This window comes from Linepithema humile, chromosome 2, assembly GCF_040581485.1.
Source record: "Linepithema humile isolate Giens D197 chromosome 2, Lhum_UNIL_v1.0, whole genome shotgun sequence".
Classification (NCBI taxonomy): Eukaryota; Metazoa; Arthropoda; class Insecta; order Hymenoptera; family Formicidae; genus Linepithema; species Linepithema humile.
Window position 1 is genome coordinate 15,968,088 of NC_090129.1, and position 20,405 is coordinate 15,988,492.

Consider the following 20,405-nt stretch of genomic DNA (forward strand, 5'->3'; position numbering starts at 1 on the left):
CCAAACACCAATCACCACAAGGTCCATGAATCATATGCTTCATAACTATATCATGTAAAATACGATTGTCAGATGGATCAGGAATTTCAGTAGAAATATATTTGTCAACAATCTGTGGAGTTGTTATTTTAAAATTATATTTTAAAGTAATCAACATATGAACATGAGGCAAACCACGTTTTTGAAATTCAATAACATACACAAACGCTGCTACTTCACCAAAAAATTTTTGCTTAACAATCAAGTCAATTAAATAATTTTTTTTAATAATAAAAACGCGAGCACAAATGTCAGGTCTATCAGAAGCTTGCTGACCAGGCAAAAGATTTTCTTCAATTTCACGCCATTTTGGATTACAAGTCATTGTAATGAAAAGATCTGGTTTTCCAAATTTACTAACAATTGCCATTGCATCTTGTTGGGTGTGACGCGAGGTGAAAATAAACACTCGCGGCGTCTCCTTCCTTTTGTTGAAGAAAACTAACTTTATTATGAAAAATGCTGCCTTGAATGCAGCATTGTAACACACGCTACCGTACAAGACGGACGTACAACGTAAATATAAAAACACACGAAAGTGCAGCAGGGGGGGGGGCCCTCTTATGCTGGGCCCGCGACATCTGCTGGAATCACGAAGGATTCAAGCCTCCTATTCAGGCTTCTTTTTAACGACCGCCGTCAGCCTTAGTCTCAACATGCCGGCCGCCTTGGAAAACTTAACTTTACAAAATAAAATAATCCTTATTGAACTTATAAATAAAATAGTCTTTGGTAGCTGACATCAATCTGAAACAGAACATATGATAATGCTATTGATGAGGAAACTTAGCCTAACGTTGAATGATTATAAATAATAGTGATTATTTCTCCATGGGAAGTAGACTCAGTTTATTGGATGGCCTTTTAAAGATTCCCTTGGCAGTTTTAATTGTCGCTGCTCGGACGACACCATCGTCTCCAGGGTGAACTTCCTGCACCCTACCAAGAGGCCAGCACAATGGTGGCACATTATCTTCTCGAATGAGTACCATGTCACCAGGAGCGATATTAATGTCTTTGGTGCTCCATTTTGTTCGTTGTTGCAACTGATTGAGATAATCCTTGGACCATCTCCTCCATAGATGCTGACGCATTTGCTCGACTCGTTGCCATCTGGAAAGCCTGTTTTCTTGAACCTCTATTAGTGCAGGTTCCGGTATCCCAGTAAGTATATCTCCAATGAGAAAATGCCCGGGAGATAGGTAAGACAGATCATTGAGATCGTTGGATAGCACAGTGATAGGACGGGAATTTAGTATAGCTTCAATTTGGATTGATAAGGTTTGCATTTCGTCAGTTATTAGCAGAGCTGTGCCGACAACCCGTTTAAAGTGAGTCTTGAACGATCGCACAGCAGCTTCCCAAATACCGCCAAAATTGGGAGCTCTCGGTGGTATAAAGTGCCATTGAATCCTTTGGCTAATTGAATCGTAAACTATTTTGTGCTTTTCCTTGGTGAACATGATGTAAAACTCCTTTAATTCTCGATCCGCGCCTACGAAGTTGGTGGCGTTATCGGAAAAAATGTGGGTTGGATTTCCTCTTCGTCCAATGAAACGTTTAAGAACATGTATGAAGCCTTCAGCTGACAAGTCAAAGGTTATCTCAATGTGAACTGCCTTGGTCACCAGGCATACGAAAATGGCGGCGTAAGATTTTATGGTTTTTACATTACGTCGCTTTGATTCACGAAGCTGAAATGGGCCGCAAAAGTCAATTCCTACGTTGGAGAATGCTCGCGACCTTTGAACTCTTTGCTTCGGTAGGTTGCCCATGATTGGTTGAACCGTCGATGGGGCTGTACGAAAGCATTTGATGCACCTTCTTATAATATGACGCACTGCATTTCTACCATTCAGTGGCCAAAAACCTTGACGCAAGGATGCCAAAGTTGTTTGCGATCCAGCGTGAAGTAACCTGGAATGTTCGTGCTGTATTAGCAGTCTTGTAAAGGAATGGTTAGAAGGTAATACCATTTGATGTCTTGCTGAATATGGTATATTAGCATGTTGAAGCCTACCACCAACTCGCAAAATTCCTTGTTCATCCAGAAAAGGACTGAGAGATGCAAGCTTACTATTTCTTGGTAGCTGTTGATGATTGCACAAGCATTTGAGCTCACCTAAAAATGCCGATGATTGAATCATTTTGACCAATGATTGTATAGCCATGTTGAGTTCCTCGCTTGATAGTCTTCCCTTGCGCTTGAGTTTGCTGAAGTGACAATTATTGATGAAACGTAAAATGTATCCATAAACTCGAACTAATTTGTTAAAGGTAGAATATTTGTCGAATAGCCATGGCGATTCCTGTTTGGTAATGGCAGCTGTTGTCGTTTTCCTCTGCTCTGGTACCTCTTGATCCAAAGGTAAATCCTTGATGTGCCATTCAGTTGCATCTTGCGAGTGCCATGTTGGACCCTTCCACCATAAATCTGCTTTGAGTAACAATGCTGGCGACATGCCTCTCGAAACGATGTCCGCAGGATTGCGTGATGACTCCATATGGTACCAATCGTTTGGATCTGAAATGTCTTGAATTGCACTAACACGATTTGCAACGAAGGTGCTCCATCTCCTAGGAGAAGATTTTATCCATGAAAGTGCTATGGTAGAATCCGACCAGTGATATATTCGCGTGAACTTGACATTAATAGACTTTAGAATCTTGTGCACTAGCTGAGCTAATAGCAATGCAGCGCATAATTCCAAACGTGGTAAAGACAGATTTTTTAAAGGCGCTACCCTTGATTTTGCACATAATAAATTCGTTTCATAGCAATCTTCTGTTTTGCTCCGAATGTACACACAAGCTCCGTATGCCTTTTCGCTGGCATCTGAAAAGCCACATAATTCTATGATTTTGGTGTTATTAGGAATGACCTTTCGTGGTATTTGAAGTTTGTTTAAAACATGGAGCTCCGATTCATAACGTGACCATTGAGTTTGTATATCGCTGGGAACTGCTTCATCCCAATCAACCTTTAACTGCCACAATCGTTGCATAAAGATTTTTGCCGTAATTATGATCGGCCCCAAAATTCCCAAAGGATCGAAGATGTGAGCAGTGGTGGAGAGTATGCTCCTCTTTGAAATCTTGAGTTGTTTAGTAGTAGTAATGTTAAACTGAAACGTATCGCTCTGTGAGTTCCATTGCATACCAAGTGTGGGTACATTTACATCCTCGCTGATGTTCAAGATATGATTTGAAGACGATGTAGGTATGCCATTCAATATTGCTTGCTCATTTGATGCCCATTTGCGTAGAACAAAACCCGCTTTACTTAAGATTGTATTTACTTCATTTCGTATTGTAATGAGATCCTGAATTGAGTCGGCACCCGTTAAAAGGTCGTCGACGTAGAAATCGGATAGAATTCTTGCCGATCCCATTGGCATGTTGCTCTGCTCCAGCTTCGCAATCTCTTGTAAAGAGCGTACTGCAAGAAATGATGCCGATGCAGTGCCATATGTGACAGTAGTTAACTCAAAAACCCTCACTTCTTCTTCATCGCTGTTTCGCCATAAAATTCTTTGTAATGCCCATTGAGATTCATTGATCAAGACCTGTCGGTACATTTTGGCCACATCTCCAGTGAGGACGTACTGCCAAATACGAAACTTGAATAGAATGGAAATGAGATCTTGTTGCAGAGTTGGCCCTACCATCAGAATATCATTAAGTGACACTCCTGTGTCGGTCTTACAGGAAGCATCGAACACGACACGTATCTTTGTTGTGGAGCTAGTGTCCTTGAAAACAGCATGATGCGGCATGTAATAAGCTGGAAACGTTCCTTGAGTTTCTAGAGTGACAGGATGCATGTGCTTGAGCTCTAGATATTCTTGCATAAACTGTGCGTATTCCCTTTTTATTTCTGAATGGCGATTTAATTTACGCTCCATTGAATAAAATCGTTTCAGCGCTATGTCGTAGGAACATCCTAGTGTCTGCAACTTGTCCCTTTTGATTGGCAATTGTACCACGAATCTGCCCTGTTTCGTTCGGTGATGAGTTTCGTTGAAGTGTTCTTCACATTCTCGCTCTTTGGCTTGTTGTGCCCTTGGTGATAGGGCACGGGTTCGGGATCTGCCAAGGAGTTAGGCCGGGAATCCGGGAATAATCCTTTGACGTTTTTTTAATAAAAAACAGTCTTCCACATATTTATTGATCTCTTGATTCATTACAAATTCCCTTACTTCTATGTAATCTAGGTTCCGTCAGGAATCCTTGCCTTAGTGTAGTATCACGGAGCCCCAAGTTACTCTTATTCACTTTTAACGAATTGTTATAATTCGCGTTCTTCTAGATTTGTGGTCCCAACGGACATACGTCCGTTTCTTGTGACTGATAGTTTTAGACCCGCCGTCGTGATCTCGCGACGGCGATTTTATATATGTGAAACTGCACTTGATTGCAGTTTTAACGATCTAACTTGCTGACGAAATTCGATCGTTCGTCAGCATTGTCGCGTAAAAAGTGAATTAAGTTTTAATTTTCGCTGCGCGATTTATCCGGTGTCTCGCATGAGCCGGAAACTGAATATTAGATATCTTAATCTGATATGCAATAGATATTTTCTTATATTTTATTAATATATATATATTTTATTATTAATGATTGGTTGTGGTTCTTTGGACCCACAACAGGCTGTAAGCACCGGTTTGACCAAAACTTGTTCCATTTGCCAAAACCTTTCAACAGCTTGCTCTAGACTAGTATGATTCACTGAAAGGTTACATTGTGTCGTTCCTTGTGTTGCAACATTACTTGGATATTTACCGTCTATTATCCATCCGAACATCGTTTTTTGAAGCAAAGGATGCTCTGAGGACTCCTTGATTTGTCTAATGCAAAGAATGCTCCAAAACATCTCAGCATCTAGCAATACATCCACATCGGTAGATCGGTAAAATTCCGGATCGGCCAAAGGTAAGTTTTGCAGAATCTTGAATCTGTGCTTGTCCATTGTGATGTTGGGCAAACGTTCTGTGATTTGTTTCACCACTAGACAATTCGTGATAATCTTGTATGCGTAGTGTCTCGAACTTATTTGCACTTGAACCATTTTTTGAATTTTACTGCATGCTTGATTGACTCCGACGATTGAAATATCAATTGATTTTGTCGTAAGGCCTAGATGTCGTACTAAATCCTCTGTTATAAAATTGGACTGAGACCCTGAGTCCAGGAGTGCGCGACATGTTTGCTTTACTCCTTGACAATCCTGCACATTTACTAATGCCGTTGATAAAAATACTTGTGATGACAAATTCGACATTGTAGTATGGGCCATCTTCAATGTAGATGAATTTACTTGCAAATTTGCTGATTGAAGTGAGGGAGCCGCAGCCGTCTCTTGCGACTCGTCCTTTGAAATATGCAATAACGTGTTATGTCGTTTACCACACGTCTTACAATTACTCGATTTACAGGTTTTTGCCGTATGCGATGAAGCCTTCATGCAGTTCCAGCATAGCTTGTACTCCTTGATACACTTCAGGCGATCCTCTGAAGAAAGCTTCAAAAATTGTTCACATGCATATATCTGATGATCTCCCTTGCATTTTTGACATGCTGCTGTTCTAGAGCTAACAAGCGATGAGACCTTTACTTGACTAGCCTTAGTTTGTAAATGTGATGAAGGCTGAACCTTTCTGTTGACTGCCTCGAGCATGTGGCACCTGTGCTCCAAAAATTCGGTTAGACGTTGCAAGGTAGGAATGTCAGTCTCAGTGATACTGTTTTCCCACTCCTTGTTGGTAGTGTGATCCAACTTACCGGTTATCAAATGTATGATAATATCGTCCCATGATTCTGTCGGACGGTCGATGGCCTTTAGCGCCCTCATGTGCTTCAAGACTCCATCCACTAAGTGACGAAGACCAATGTAGCTTTCCTTAAAAACAGGTTGCAAATCAAACAACGCCTTAATGTGCTTTTGTATAATAAGACGCTTATTGTCGTATCGTCTTTTCAACATTTGCCATGCTTCTTTATAGTTTCCTGACGAGATCTCGAGCGATTGAATTATTTCCGCGGCTTCTCCTTTGAGAGATGATTTTAGATAATGAAATTTCTGAATTTCAGTGATTGACGTGTCGCGATGAATGAGCGATCGAAACGTGTCATGGAACGGATACCATTCCTCGTAGACTCCCGAAAAAGACGGTAAATCGATTTTAGGAAGCCTTAAATTCTTGGCAGTCGCTTGATTCCGATTGACAGGATTGACAAAATGCGCTTCGTTTTCCGGAACATTAACACACTGCAAGCTGTAATCAAATCTTGAAATTTAGCAATGATGTCGTAATATGCTTCCTCGAATTCCGCTCTCTCAAGCTCATGCGTATCGAATACCTCTGGAGAATCTTGCAATGATTCGATTTCCGCTTGGATTTCATCGAATTGTGACCACGCTGTCTCGATTTTTGTTTTGCGTTCTGATAATTGCGTTACTGATATGTCACGGACTGCACTCGATGTGACTGTACTAAAAGCCCTTATGCACTGCGCCTTTATTTGACCCCTGCGAATCTTTAACCTTTTTATCTTATCCTCAAGACTCATTTTGACGGATGTCGATAAAAATGCAAATACAATAGGTAATGTGGAAATGGGTAAGGTGGGCAATTCTGGAGACTTACCGATCGCTGTATCTATTTACCGGCTGATTAGGCAACTCACGTTACCACTTATTGTCGAAACTCTTCGTTGTGGTTTGCCTTCTCGCTTCTTTGTCTGCAATGGTTTTCGTAACTGCGAAAATGCCGATTTTCGCAGTTTCCTTGAATATGTCTTGTTGCTGGACGATTTGATGTACGCAAGCCTCAGACTAGCTTGCCTTGTTTCGTGCAAGCTCACTTGTTGTATGTAGCAGAATGCTCTCGAAGCTTCTCGTATGCACGAATGTTTGGGAACTCGCGGCGATGTATGCGTTACCAGAGACCGTTGTCTCCTGTCTTCTACGAATTTTACGGATCCCGCGATCCGGCTCGAAGGACCAATGTTGGGTGTGACGCGAGGTGAAAATAAACACTCGCGGCGTCTCCTTCCTTTTGTTGAAGAAAACTAACTTTATTATGAAAAATGCTGCCTTGAATGCAGCATTGTAACACACGCTACCGTACAAGACGGACGTACAACGTAAATATAAAAACACACGAAAGTGCAGCAGGGGGGGGGGGAAGGCCCTCTTATGCTGGGCCCGCGACATCTGCTGGAATCACGAAGGATTCAAGCCTCCTATTCAGGCTTCTTTTTAACAACCGCCGTCAGCCTTAGTCTCAACACATCTTGATAATTTTGCATCATATTACGTGGTGATCCAATAAATGTGGAAGGAAGTATTACCATTTTGCCAATACGTCCATTTAAATTATTTGCCATAGTTTGTATATAATCTCTTAAACCTTGATATGTTTCAGAACGTAGTTCTTTTTGATGAGTTTTGCAATAATCAATTCTATCCTTTTCCATTTTTACATAATTATCCACAAGCCATTGTTGAAATAAGCGACGACTTAATATAAAAACATTAAATTCATCACGAATAGCCATACGATATTTAATATATTGTTCTCTTGTTATTCGTTTATTGCTATTTAATTTTGTTAAATCACGATGCCAACCTTGAGTGCCATATGGATAAAATAATGGATATATCCATGGTTCAACATTTGGATCCATAGTACTTACTTTTTGCAAAATTTTAGTATTTTTATTACGTATTGTAACATATGATTCTGGAATTTCTCCATCAGCAGTAGTACGAAAAACAGCTGCAACTTCATTAGTTCTTTGAGCATTATACCGACGTCGATCCATACCTGATCTTAAAGTAAATGATAATTGTAATCCTGGTAACAAATCACCAGATTCCATTTCCAAACGTCGTTGATTTTCTAATTCTTCACCCATCATTTGATAAGATTGAGCAAATACATTAGATCTCCGCATTATATGTTCAAGGTTTTGAACAATTTCAAAATCTAAACACGAATTTTGATTAAGACGATGATCGATCGCTTCATTTAAATCCACAATAAAAAGTTGACCGTAAGAAGGACTTTCATTTTGCGCAGCATATAACGCTGTATTAATTTGATAATAAATCTGTCCTTGTATTTTAAAACAGTACGGACCAGGTCGTCTATTTTGAAAATTAATTAAATTGGCATTAAATGATGCAAATGAAAATGAACTATTATAACTGCGAATATGTTGAAAAAAATCATTAGATTTTACATGACTACCATCAAATAAATTATGAATAAATTGAGGAAATTCAGGCAATGGTTGCAAATATACTGCGCCATGATTGCAACAATCGTGAAATGAATTGCCTTTATTAGATATTTTTTCGGCTGCAAAATATTTTGCATTGCAATGAACACAAGACACATCCATAGAACCAATATAGTATTTATTTATGTCGTCAATTAATATTGTACTATTAATATTTAAACAAGGTTGTTGTTTTTTCTGTGATCGATAATGAGATAGATATTCTGCATAACTTTGCTGATTTAATGATATAGTATTTCCAGGATTTCCTTCAATTATTTCTTCATTTATTTCTATTATGCGATTAGTATGTATGTTACCAGTGCAACTAATTTGTTTGTTTATTAATGTGTAATATCTAAAGAATGTTCTTTGTTCAGTTCTGTTATATGATTATCATGTATTGTACCAGTAACATTTATAGCATATTTTTTATAATTAACTGTTTTTAATTTATTTTTTATTTCTTTAGCAACAGAATAACGACGATGTTGATTTTCTGCAATTCTTTCACGACATTGTCGTTGAAATTCAAGTTCTTCGTTTAAAGTACGCTCTTTCTTACGCTTCGGCATTTGACAAAAATATAAGTATACACTATATTAATTTTATATTATATTTATATTATTTATATTATATTATATATATTTATATAATTACATTAATTATAAAATTCTATTTATTAAATTTAAACAAATATGTATTCAAAATTTAGTTTGTTTTATTCTTTTAATTGTTAGTATACAATAAAAATTATATATAAAGAATTTTTTTAATGCATGCAAATATGTAGGAAAATGATAAATATCAACATTATTATCATCATAGTTATCATCATTGTTATCATCATCATTATTATCATCATTATTATCATTATCATTATCATTATCATCATCATCATCATCATCATCATCATCATCATCATCATCATCATCATCATCATCATCATAATTATCATCATAATCATTATCATAATCATCTTTATAATCAATTATTATTTATATATATATATATATATTAAGATTAACATTATATTTATTATCAATTACACATATAATAGATTACACATAAAATAAATTACAACACAATAATTAATAATATAAATATAACTGTAATAAAATATTAACTAAGTGTTTAAAATTACTATTTATATACAACGTAATTATATATTACAACACAATATAATTAAACATTTTAATATAATAATAATAATTATATTCAACTAATTAATAATATTATAATATGAATAGATATTCTTCTCTTCTCCTTTTTTCTTGTTTTCCCTTTTTCTTTTTCTGTCTCTCTATTGTTTATATTTATTAATTTTTTCTAGAACTTTACTCAAAGTACCTGAAACAAAAGAAATAATAAATATTAATATATTTATATTTATTTTAAAAATATAAAAAATTATTATACACTACTCAAAAAAAGTAATATAAGACTAATATAAGTACTATATGACTTTGAGAGATATTTGCAATTGCTGGATGATATTTGTTAAAATTCATTTCTTCAAAATTTTTAAATAATGTAATTAAGTACTTGAAATTTTAAAGAAATAAATTTTAACAAATATCATGGAGCAATTGCAAATATCTCTCTAAGTCGATCTCTCAAATGTAGATTGTTTTTTGTATGAAATTAAAGTACATTGATGATTTAATTTCATACAAATAACAATCTCCATTTGAGAGATCGACTTTGAAAGATATTCGCAATTGCTCGATGATATCTGTTAAAATTAATTTCTCTAAAATTTTTAAATAATTTACGTATACATAATAACAAAAGGATAGCAAATAATTTTAGCATTAATAATTTTATGCTTTGATTTATGTATCATATTTTTTTTTACATTGCCTGGATAACTTAATATTGAGCTAATAATTATAATTTGATACTCTATTTACTATTTTAATGCTGAAACCGTTTTAATATTAAGCTATCCAGCCAATGTAAAAAAAAAATGTTATACATAAATCAAAGCACAAAATTGTTAATGCTGAAATTATCTGCTATCTTCTTGTAATTATTTATACATTTTTTTTTAGATTGGCTGGATAACTTAATATTAAAACGGTTTCAACATTAAAATATTATAATATTAAAATGTAATTAAGTACTTGAAATTTTAAAGAAATGAATTTTAACAAATATCATCGAGCAATTGCAAATATCTCTCAAAGTCGATCTCTCAAATAAAGATTCTTATATGAAATTAAATCATTAATGTATTTTAATTTTATACAAAAAGTAATCTTTATTTGAAAGATCGACTTTGAAAGATATTTGCAATTGTTCGATGATATTTGTTAAAATTCATTTCTTTAAAATTTCAAGTACTTAATTACATTATTTAAAAATTTTAAAGAAATGAATTTTAACAAATATCATTCAGCAATTGCAAATATCTCTCAAAGTCGATCTCTCAAATGGAGATTGTTATTTGTATATAATTAAATCATCAATGTACTTTAATTTCATACAAATAACAAAATTTAAAATAAGTTTCTTTAGAAAATTTATTTTTAATTTTGTTATTATATAAATGTACTTTAATTTCATACAAATAACAATCTCCATTTGAGAGATCGATTTTGAAAGATATTCGCAATTGCTCGATGATATCTGTTAAAATTAATTTCTCTAAAATTTTTAAATAATGTACGTATACATAATAACAAAAAGATAGCAAATAATTTTAGCATTAATGATTTTGTGCTTTGACTTATGTATAATATTTTTTTTTACATTGCCTGGATTGCTAAATATTGAGCTAATAATTATAATTTGATACTCTATTTACTATAATATTTTAATGCTGAAACCGTTTTAATATTAAGTTATCCAGCCAATATAAAGAAAAATATTATACACAAATCAAAGCACAAAATCATTAATGCTAAAATTATCTGCTATCTTTTTGTTATTATTTATACGTACATTATTTAAAAATTTTAAAGAAAATTATTTTAACAGATATCATCGAGCAATTGCGAATATCTTTCAAAGTCGATCTCTCAAATGAGGATTGTTATTTTTATGAAATTAAAGTACATTGATGATTTAATTTTATACAAACAACAATATCTATTTGAGAGATCTACTTTGAGAGATATTTGCAATTGCTGGATGATATTTGTTAAAATTCATTTCTTTAAAATTTTTAAATAATGTAATTAAGTATTTAAAATTTTAAAGAAATGAATTTTAACAAATATCATCGAGCAATTGCAAATATCTCTCACAGTCGATCTCTCAAATGGAGATTGTTATTTGTATAAAATTAAATCATCAATGTACTTTAATTTCATCGCTTTGACTTATGTATAATATTTTTTTTTACATTATTTTTTACATTTTTTACATTTATTTATTTATATACATACTTTTTTTTTTCTTTTTCTGCTTATTTCTTCTTTATATTTCTTTTTTTTTGTTGTTCCACTTTTATTTTATTCCTCTCTCTCTCTCTCTCTCTCTCTCTCTCTCTCTCTCTCTCTCTCTCTCTCTCTCTCTCTCTCTCTCTCTCGTCGTTTTTTTATCCTTTAATAAAATTTAAGAAATTAATATGTATTTATAGTGTAAATATAAGCTGTATTATAATGAATATTTAATTATATATATATATTCCGGTGAAGCATCCAAAAAAAAGTCAGTTTATATATATATATATATTTCTTAAAAATTTTTAAATAATGTAATTAAGTACTTGAAATTTTAAAGAAATAAATTTTAACAAATATTATCGAGCAATTGCAAATATCTCTCTAATCGATCTCTCAAATGGAGATTGTTATTTGTATAAAATTAAATTATATAAATTAACAATCTACATTTGAGAGATCGACTTTGAAAGATATTCGCAATTGCTCGATGATATCTGTTAAAATTAATTTCTCTAAAATTTTTAAATAATGTACGTATAAATAATAACAAAAAGATAGCAGATAATTTCAGCATTAATGATTTTGTGCTTTGACTTATGCATAATATTTTTTTTTACATTGCCTGGATAGCTTAATATTGAGCTAATAATTATAATTTGATACTCTATTTACTATTTTAATGCTGAAACCGTTTTAATATTAAGCTATCCAGCCAATGTAAAAAAAAATATTATACATTAATCAAAGCACAAAATCGTTAATGCTGAAATTATTTGCTATCTTTTTGTTATTATTTATACATACATTATTTAAAATGTTTAGAGAAATTAATTTTAACATATATCATTGAGCAATTGCAAATATCTTTCAAAGTCGATCTCTCAAATAAAAATTTTTATTTGTATGAAATTAAAATACATTGATGATTTAATTTCATACAAACAACAATCTCCATTTGAAAGATCGACTTTGAGATATTTGCAATTGCTAGATGATATTTGTTAAAATTCATTTCTCTAAAATTTTTAAATAATGTAATTAAGTACTTGAAATTTGAAAAAATTATAGAATAATTAATTAATTAATAATTAATTAATTATATAATATATTCAAAAACGCAAATATTGGAACGAAAAGCGTAACGGAAATATCACCGTTTTTAACGGATTGACTTACAATTAGATAATTAAGATAGAGAAAACCAGAATCTAAAAATTTATTTCTTAAATAAATTTTGAAATTTTTGATTCAGTGAACAACATTTACCAGCGTTGCAAATATATTTTAGTTTGAAAATTTAATTAAAAGTCTTTTTTTTATTTAAAACAGTTTAATATAATTTGGAATTGCTACTTAAAATTTGAAATCTATAAACGTTTATAAATCACATGCAAATCTTATTCGTTGTAATTATTTTGTTTTTGTTCACATAAAAAAATAATTTTTTATCTACTTTCCATTTAAATATTTTATCGCATCTTATAATTTTTAATATTAATTTTATTGGCCTGTATATTTTGTATATTTTAATTGCTATTCCACAATAATTTAGAATTTATTTTATGTTCAAGAATTTATTACATTAAAATTATATCATAATGCTAATCATGCATCAAAAATAGTGTTTAAAAATTTGATAAATTTGTGTAATTTAAGATTATACAATTATTATGCAATGTGCAGTTACCAAAATTTAGCATGTAACAAAATGATTGGATAGATCACAGCGGTGCAGTTTTTTTAAATTTAAGTAAAGAATAAATGTCTAACAAGAAGCGAAAGCATATTAATTTGAAATGACAAATAATAAATACGGAGAGGAAAGCATGTACTGGAAGTGGTGCGCGCTATAGGTATGAGAATTTTTAAAATTATTACTTACCTTTTTTTTACTTTTTCCTTTTATCCTTTCCTTCTCCTTTTTTCACTTTTTTTCACTCTTTTTTCACTCTTTTTAAAAAAATAACAGAGAATACGTCTGTACAATTTGACAGCTTTTGAAAATGTAAACAAGTATCATAGAAACATTTATAAACTGCTAATCAATAAATTGCTAATCAATATTGCCTTGACAACCATTTAAATATGAACTGTCAAAATATACTTTTGCACATGACAACATTGAGATAACCAATCAGCGTCGCGATAAAAATGCAACAATACACTTCGATACTTTCGAGATTTCGATACATTCGAGTATCGATCTTTCATGCCTTTTTTAAGAGTGGACTAGAACAATACAGGCGCGCGCTGCGCGCGCGCACTTATTATAGTAATTTAATAATTAAAAAATATAAATATTTTAATAAATTTTTTTTATTTTAAAAAACCGTCAAAATAACCTTCACTCTCAATCTATCAAACATATCTTCGCATATCCACTCTTGTTTACATTTTTTCAAGCTGTCAAATTGTACAGACGTATTCCCTGTTCAAAAAACGCATTTTTTTAAAAAGAGTGAAAAAAGAGTGAAAAAGTGAAAAAAGGAGAAGAAAAGGGTAAAAGAGAAAAGTAAAAAAAAGATAAGTAATAATTTTAAAAATTCTCATACTTATAGCGCGCACCACTTCCAGTACATGCTTTCCTCTCCGTGCACGCTGTTCTTTATGCTTCTTATTAATCCGAGTGTTTTTTTATGAGTACTTTTATGAATACTTTTTTACATTATTTAAAAATTAAAAAAAAATAAATTTTAACAAATATCATCTAGCAATTGCAAATATCTCTCAAAGTCGATCTTTCAAATGGAGATTATTGTTTGTATGAAGTTAAATCATCAATGTATTATTTGAAAGATCGATTTTGAGAGATATTTGCAATTGCTTTAAAATTTCAAGTACTTAATTACATTATTTAAAAATTAATAAATAAAGAAATTAATAAATATATCCAGCGAACTCCAGAGCAATAATTAATACATTTAGCGCCATATATATCCATTTATACATATAAAAAAAAGTAAAACTTTAGTTTGCTTCGAGAAACTAAATAACCGATGGTTCCAATGTCATCAAAATCGACGTATAATATTTGCAATTGCTGGATGATATTTGTTAATTACATAATTAACTATAACATACATCTTTAAATACAGCTTTCAATTTAATATATATTTTTATTTTACATATATATTTCTTTATATACATAATTTTTAACGTGTCTATTATCTCGTTGATTACCAAGAAAAACTTTTAATGCTTGCCAAGAACGAACTCTTGAGAAAGCAACATATAATTGCCCATGATTAAAAACATCTTTGCGAAGATCTATTCCTACTCTATCAAACGTTTGCCCTTGTGATTTATTAATTGTCATAGCAAATGCTAATTTTACTGGAAACTGTCTTCTTGAAAAGGTAAAAGGATATATATTTTCGCAATATAATGTTATACGATTTAAAAAAACGATATCTCCTGCCTTATCACCCGTTAAGATTTTACATTTCAATAAATGATCTGTAAGTTCTATAATCATTAATCTAGTACCATTACAAAGACCTTCATTGATACTAAGATTTCTAATCAACATAATAATGCAATTTGGCTTTAAACGTAATTCATAAGGAGGAAGACATGATGGAGATAAACTGTTTAAATATTCTGGTAACAAAGCTTCACCAATATCGCCATTATCATCACAATTCATAGTACTATCAACACTTGTATAAATTCGTTCATTAGTTATATCTAATAATTCAACAACTTTTTTATTAATTTCATCTACGTCAGTATTTCTTGCAGAAAGTATAGCACATTTAGCCATTTTGGTAAATTCCTTTTTCCGTATTAAATCGCCATATATATCTTCTACAATATCAGCATTAATAGGTGCTATACAACATTCAGGAATTTGTATGTTATCATTAGAATCATTCAATATGCCATCTCCCATATCTAAAAGAAATTTTGCAAATTCAATTTCTTCTGGAAGAACTCTCATATTTTGTGTTAAAGAATAATTTACAAAATGTTTCCAAATAGCACTAAATTTAATAGAAAGATTTACAATTTCATTTCGAGTACCATGTACTTTTATAGGCAGAAATTGTCTAAAATCACCACCTAATAAAACAATTTTTCCACCGAAAGGTAAATTATTGTTCATAATATCACGCAATGTTCGATCCATAATTTCTAAAGCATATCGTGGTGACATTGGTGCTTCATCCCAGATAAAAATATCTGTATTTTTCAAATATTGAGCTTCCTTTGATTGGATTTTAATAGCAGATGTTGAATCAGCAAATAATGGAACCGGCAATCCAAATGTCTTATGAACTGTTTTTCCAGCAGGTAATAATGTCGCTGCAATACCCGTAAAAGCCATTGCACACACGTGTTTGTTTCTAATTTTTGCTAAATGATAAATAGTTGTATATATAAATGTTTTACCTGATCCACCTGGACCATCAATATAAAAACAATAATTATTATTATAAATATTGTTATCTAATTTATTTAACACAAGATCAACTATTTCTTTTTGTTTATCATTTAATTGTTTATATTGTTTGGTACCTATTTCCATAGCTTGTTCAAATATCACATAATCATTCTCTTCGTTTAACAACTCAGTTTCTAATAATTGCTCCATTTGTGGAAAATCAGCAAGACTTTTGCCTTCAGTACAAAGCATATTATTGATTTGTATATATGCTTTCTTCTGTCCTTGTAACATACCAAAATGTCGAACATAATCCTCCGACAAAGCTGTTTTAAAGTTATCCCATAATTCTTCAGGATGTAATGGCTGACAATGTAATAATATTCGTACAAATAATTTACGAAGTTGTCGTGGCATCATCCATCTAACAGCTTCATTCATAGCTCGATTCCATTCATCATCATCTTCGATTAAACCTAAAGCCAAACATGCTGCCGTAAATGATTGACATAATTCTCCATTTACAGTTCTTAAATTATTAAAACTTGTAGCCCCCTTTATTGTAAGTAATAATAATCGTAAATGAAATAATTCTGTTTGAGATGGACTAACAGAATACATTCGTCCTATGCAATTATAGTGACTTTTGCGTTTAACCCAGTGTGACACATTTCTATCATTAATTTTCTCTTTTTTAAATGTATAATAGCGTGGAATTTCAATATATAAATATTGTCTTGCTTCTTCATCACGCAAATTTAATGAAAAATAATCGATTAACATAGTAACCTGGCTTAATGCAGAAGTTATTGTGTCTTCATTAGATTCATTTTCAATTATAATATTTTGTTCGTTAGGAAGATGGACTGGTAAACGCATTATAGTATGGCTTTTATCTTGTAACTTCTTACCAAGGATACGCCAACAGGCTTCTACAGGTCCAACATAACGAGTTTCGATATAATTGTGTATCTCATCATGATCAATAATTACATTTTCTGTTATTGGTTCAATGGTTATAGCAGCAACATCGTGCCCTTTATAAATATATTTATATAGATATTTAACCGATTTGATACTTGAAACTACTTCAACATTAATATGACAATTAAATATAATCGATAAAGTAGGACAATATGGAACAACATAACGATTATCAACTATATAACCACCAGAACGTTTAAAATTTTTACCATTATTTCGTCGACAATAATAGGGATAAGCATCTTCATCCATTTTAGTCTCTTCAAAATAAGATTTCGGATAATGTTTCGAACATTTACCATCTACCAGACACCAATCACCACAAGGTCCATGAATCATATGCTTCATAACTATATCATGTAAAATACGATTGTCAGATGGATCAGGAATTTCAGCAGAAATATATTTGTCAACAATCTGTGGAGTTGTTATTTTAAAATTATATTTTAAAGTAATCAACATATGAACATGAGGCAAACCACGTTTTTGAAATTCAATAACATACACAAACGCTGCTACTTCACCAAAAAATTTTTGCTTAACAATCAAGTCAATTAAATAATTTTTTTTAATGTTAAAAACGCGAGCACAAATGTGTCAGGTCTATCAGAAGCTTGCTGACCAGGCAAAAGATTTTCTTCAATTTCACGCCATTTTGGATTACAAGTCATTGTAATGAAAAGATCTGGTTTTCCAAATTTACTAACAATTGCCATTGCATCTTGATAATTTTGCATCATATTACGTGGTGATCCAATAAATGTGGAAGGAAGTATTACCATTTTGCCAATACGTCCATTTAAATGATTTGCCATAGTTTGTATATAATCTCTTAAACCTTGATATGTTTCAGAACGTAGTTCTTTTTGATGAGTTTTGCAATAATCAATTCTATCCTTTTCCATTTTTACATAACTATCCACAAGCCATTGTTGAAATAAGCGACGACCTAATATAAAAACATTAAATTCATCACGAATAGCCATACGATATTTAATATATTGTCCTCTTGTTATTCGTTTATTGCTATTTAATTTTGTTAAATCACGATGCCAACCTTGAGTGCCATATGGATAAAATAATGGATATATCCATGGTTCAACATTTGGATCCATAATACTTACTTTTTGCAAAATTTTAGTATTTTTATTACGTATTGTAACATATGATTCTGGAATTTCTCCATCAGCAGTAGTACGAAAAACAGCTGCAACTTCATTAGTTCTTTGAGCATTATATCGACGTCGATCCATACCTGATCTTAAAGTAAATGATAATTGTAATCCTGGTAACAAATCACCAGATTCCATTTCCAAACGTCGTTGATTTTCTAATTCTTCACCCATCATTTGATAAGATTGAGCAAATACATTAGATCTCCGCATTATATGTTCAAGGTTTTGAACAATTTCAAAATCTAAACACGAATTTTGATTAAGACGATGATCGATCGCTTCATTTATATCCACAATAAAAAGTTGACCGTAAGAAGGACTTTCATTTTGCGCAGCATATAACGCTGTATTAATTTGATAATAAATCTGTCCTTGTATTTTAAAACAGTACGGACCAGGTCGTCTATTTTGAAAATTAATTAAATTGGCATTAAATGATGCAAATGAAAATGAACTGTTATAACTGCGAATATGTTTAAAAAAATCATTAGATTTTACATGACTACCATCAAATAAATTATGAATAAATTGAGGAAATTCAGGCAATGGTTGCAAATATACTGCGCCATGATTGCAACAATCGTGAAATGAATTGCCTTTATTAGATATTTTTTCGGCTGCAAAATATTTTGCATTGCAATGAACACAAGACACATCCATAGAACCAATATAGTATTCATTTATGTCGTCAATTAATATTGTATTATTAATATTTAAACAAGGTTGTTGTTTTTTCTGTGATCGATAATGAGATAGATATTCTGCATAACTTTTTTTTTGCTGATTTAATGATATAGTATTTCCAGGATCTCCTTCAATTATTTCTTCATTTATTTCTATTATGCGATTAGTATGTATGTTATCAGTGCAACTAATTTGTTTGTTTATTAGTGTAATATCTAAAGAATGTTCTTTGTTCAGTTCTGTTATATGATTATCATGTATTGTACCAGTAACATTTATAGCATATTTTCTATAATCAACTGTTTTTAATTTATTTTTTATTTCTTTAGCAACTGAATAACGACGATGTTGATTTTCTGCAATTCTTTCACGACATTGTCGTTGAAATTCAAGTTCTTCGTTTAAAGTACGCTCTTTCTTACGTTTCGGCATTTGACAAAAATATAAGTATACACTATATTAATTTTATAATATACTTATATTATTTATATTATATTATATATATTTATATAATTACATTAATTATAAAATTCTATTTATTAAATTTAAACAAATATGTTATCAAAATTTAGTTTGTTTTATTCTTTTAATTGTTAGTATACAATAAAAATTATATATAAAGAATTTTTTTAATGCATGCAAATATGTAGGAAAATGATAAATATCAACATTATTATCATCATAGTTATCATCATTGTTATCATCATCATTATTATCATCATTATTATCATCATCATCATCATCATTATCATCATCATCATCATCATCATCATCATCATCATCATCATCATCATCATCATCATCATCATAATTATCATCATAATCTTTATCATCAATTATCATTCACACACACACATTAAGATTAACATTATATTTATTATCAATTACACATATAATAGATTACACATAAAATAAATTACAACACAATAATTAATAATATAAATATAACTGTAATAAAATATTAACTAAGTGTTTAAAATTACTATTTATATACAACGTAATTATATATTACAACACAATATAATTAAACATTTTAATATAATAATAATAATTATATTCAACTAATTAGTAATATTATAATATGAATAGATATTCTTCTCTTCTCCTTTTTTCTTATTTTCCCTTTTTCTTTTTCTGTCTCTCTATTGTTTATATTTATTAATTTTTTCTAGAACTTCACTCAAAGTACCTGAAACAAAAGAAATAATAAATATTAATATATTTATATTTATTTTAAAAATATAAAAAATTATTATACACTACTCAAAAAAAGTAATATAAGACTAATATAAGTACTATATGACTTTGAGAGATATTTGCAATTGCTGGATGATATTTGTTAAAATTCATTTCTTCAAAATTTTTAAATAATGTAATTAAATACTTGAAATTTTAAAGAAAATTTTAACAAATATCATCGAGCAATTGCAAATATCTCTCAAAGTCAATCTCTCAAATGGA

At 31.0% G+C, this 20,405-nt stretch overlaps 1 protein-coding gene across 1 annotated transcript; it reads right to left on the bottom strand.

Annotated features, from left to right (window-relative positions):
• Window positions 1-860: 860 nt before the first annotated feature.
• Window positions 861-3,863, bottom strand: LOC105668743 (uncharacterized). Its single transcript, XM_067349290.1, has one exon. It carries the CDS (start codon window positions 3,861-3,863, stop codon window positions 861-863), a length of 3,003 nt encoding a protein of 1,000 aa, XP_067205391.1.
• Window positions 3,864-20,405: the final 16,542 nt, after the last annotated feature.

Excerpts from the sequence above, each read along its gene's own strand:
- LOC105668743 (XM_067349290.1), bottom strand. The coding sequence starts at position 3,863 with ATGCATCCTGTCACTCTAGAAACTCAAGGAACGTTTCCAGCTTATTAC.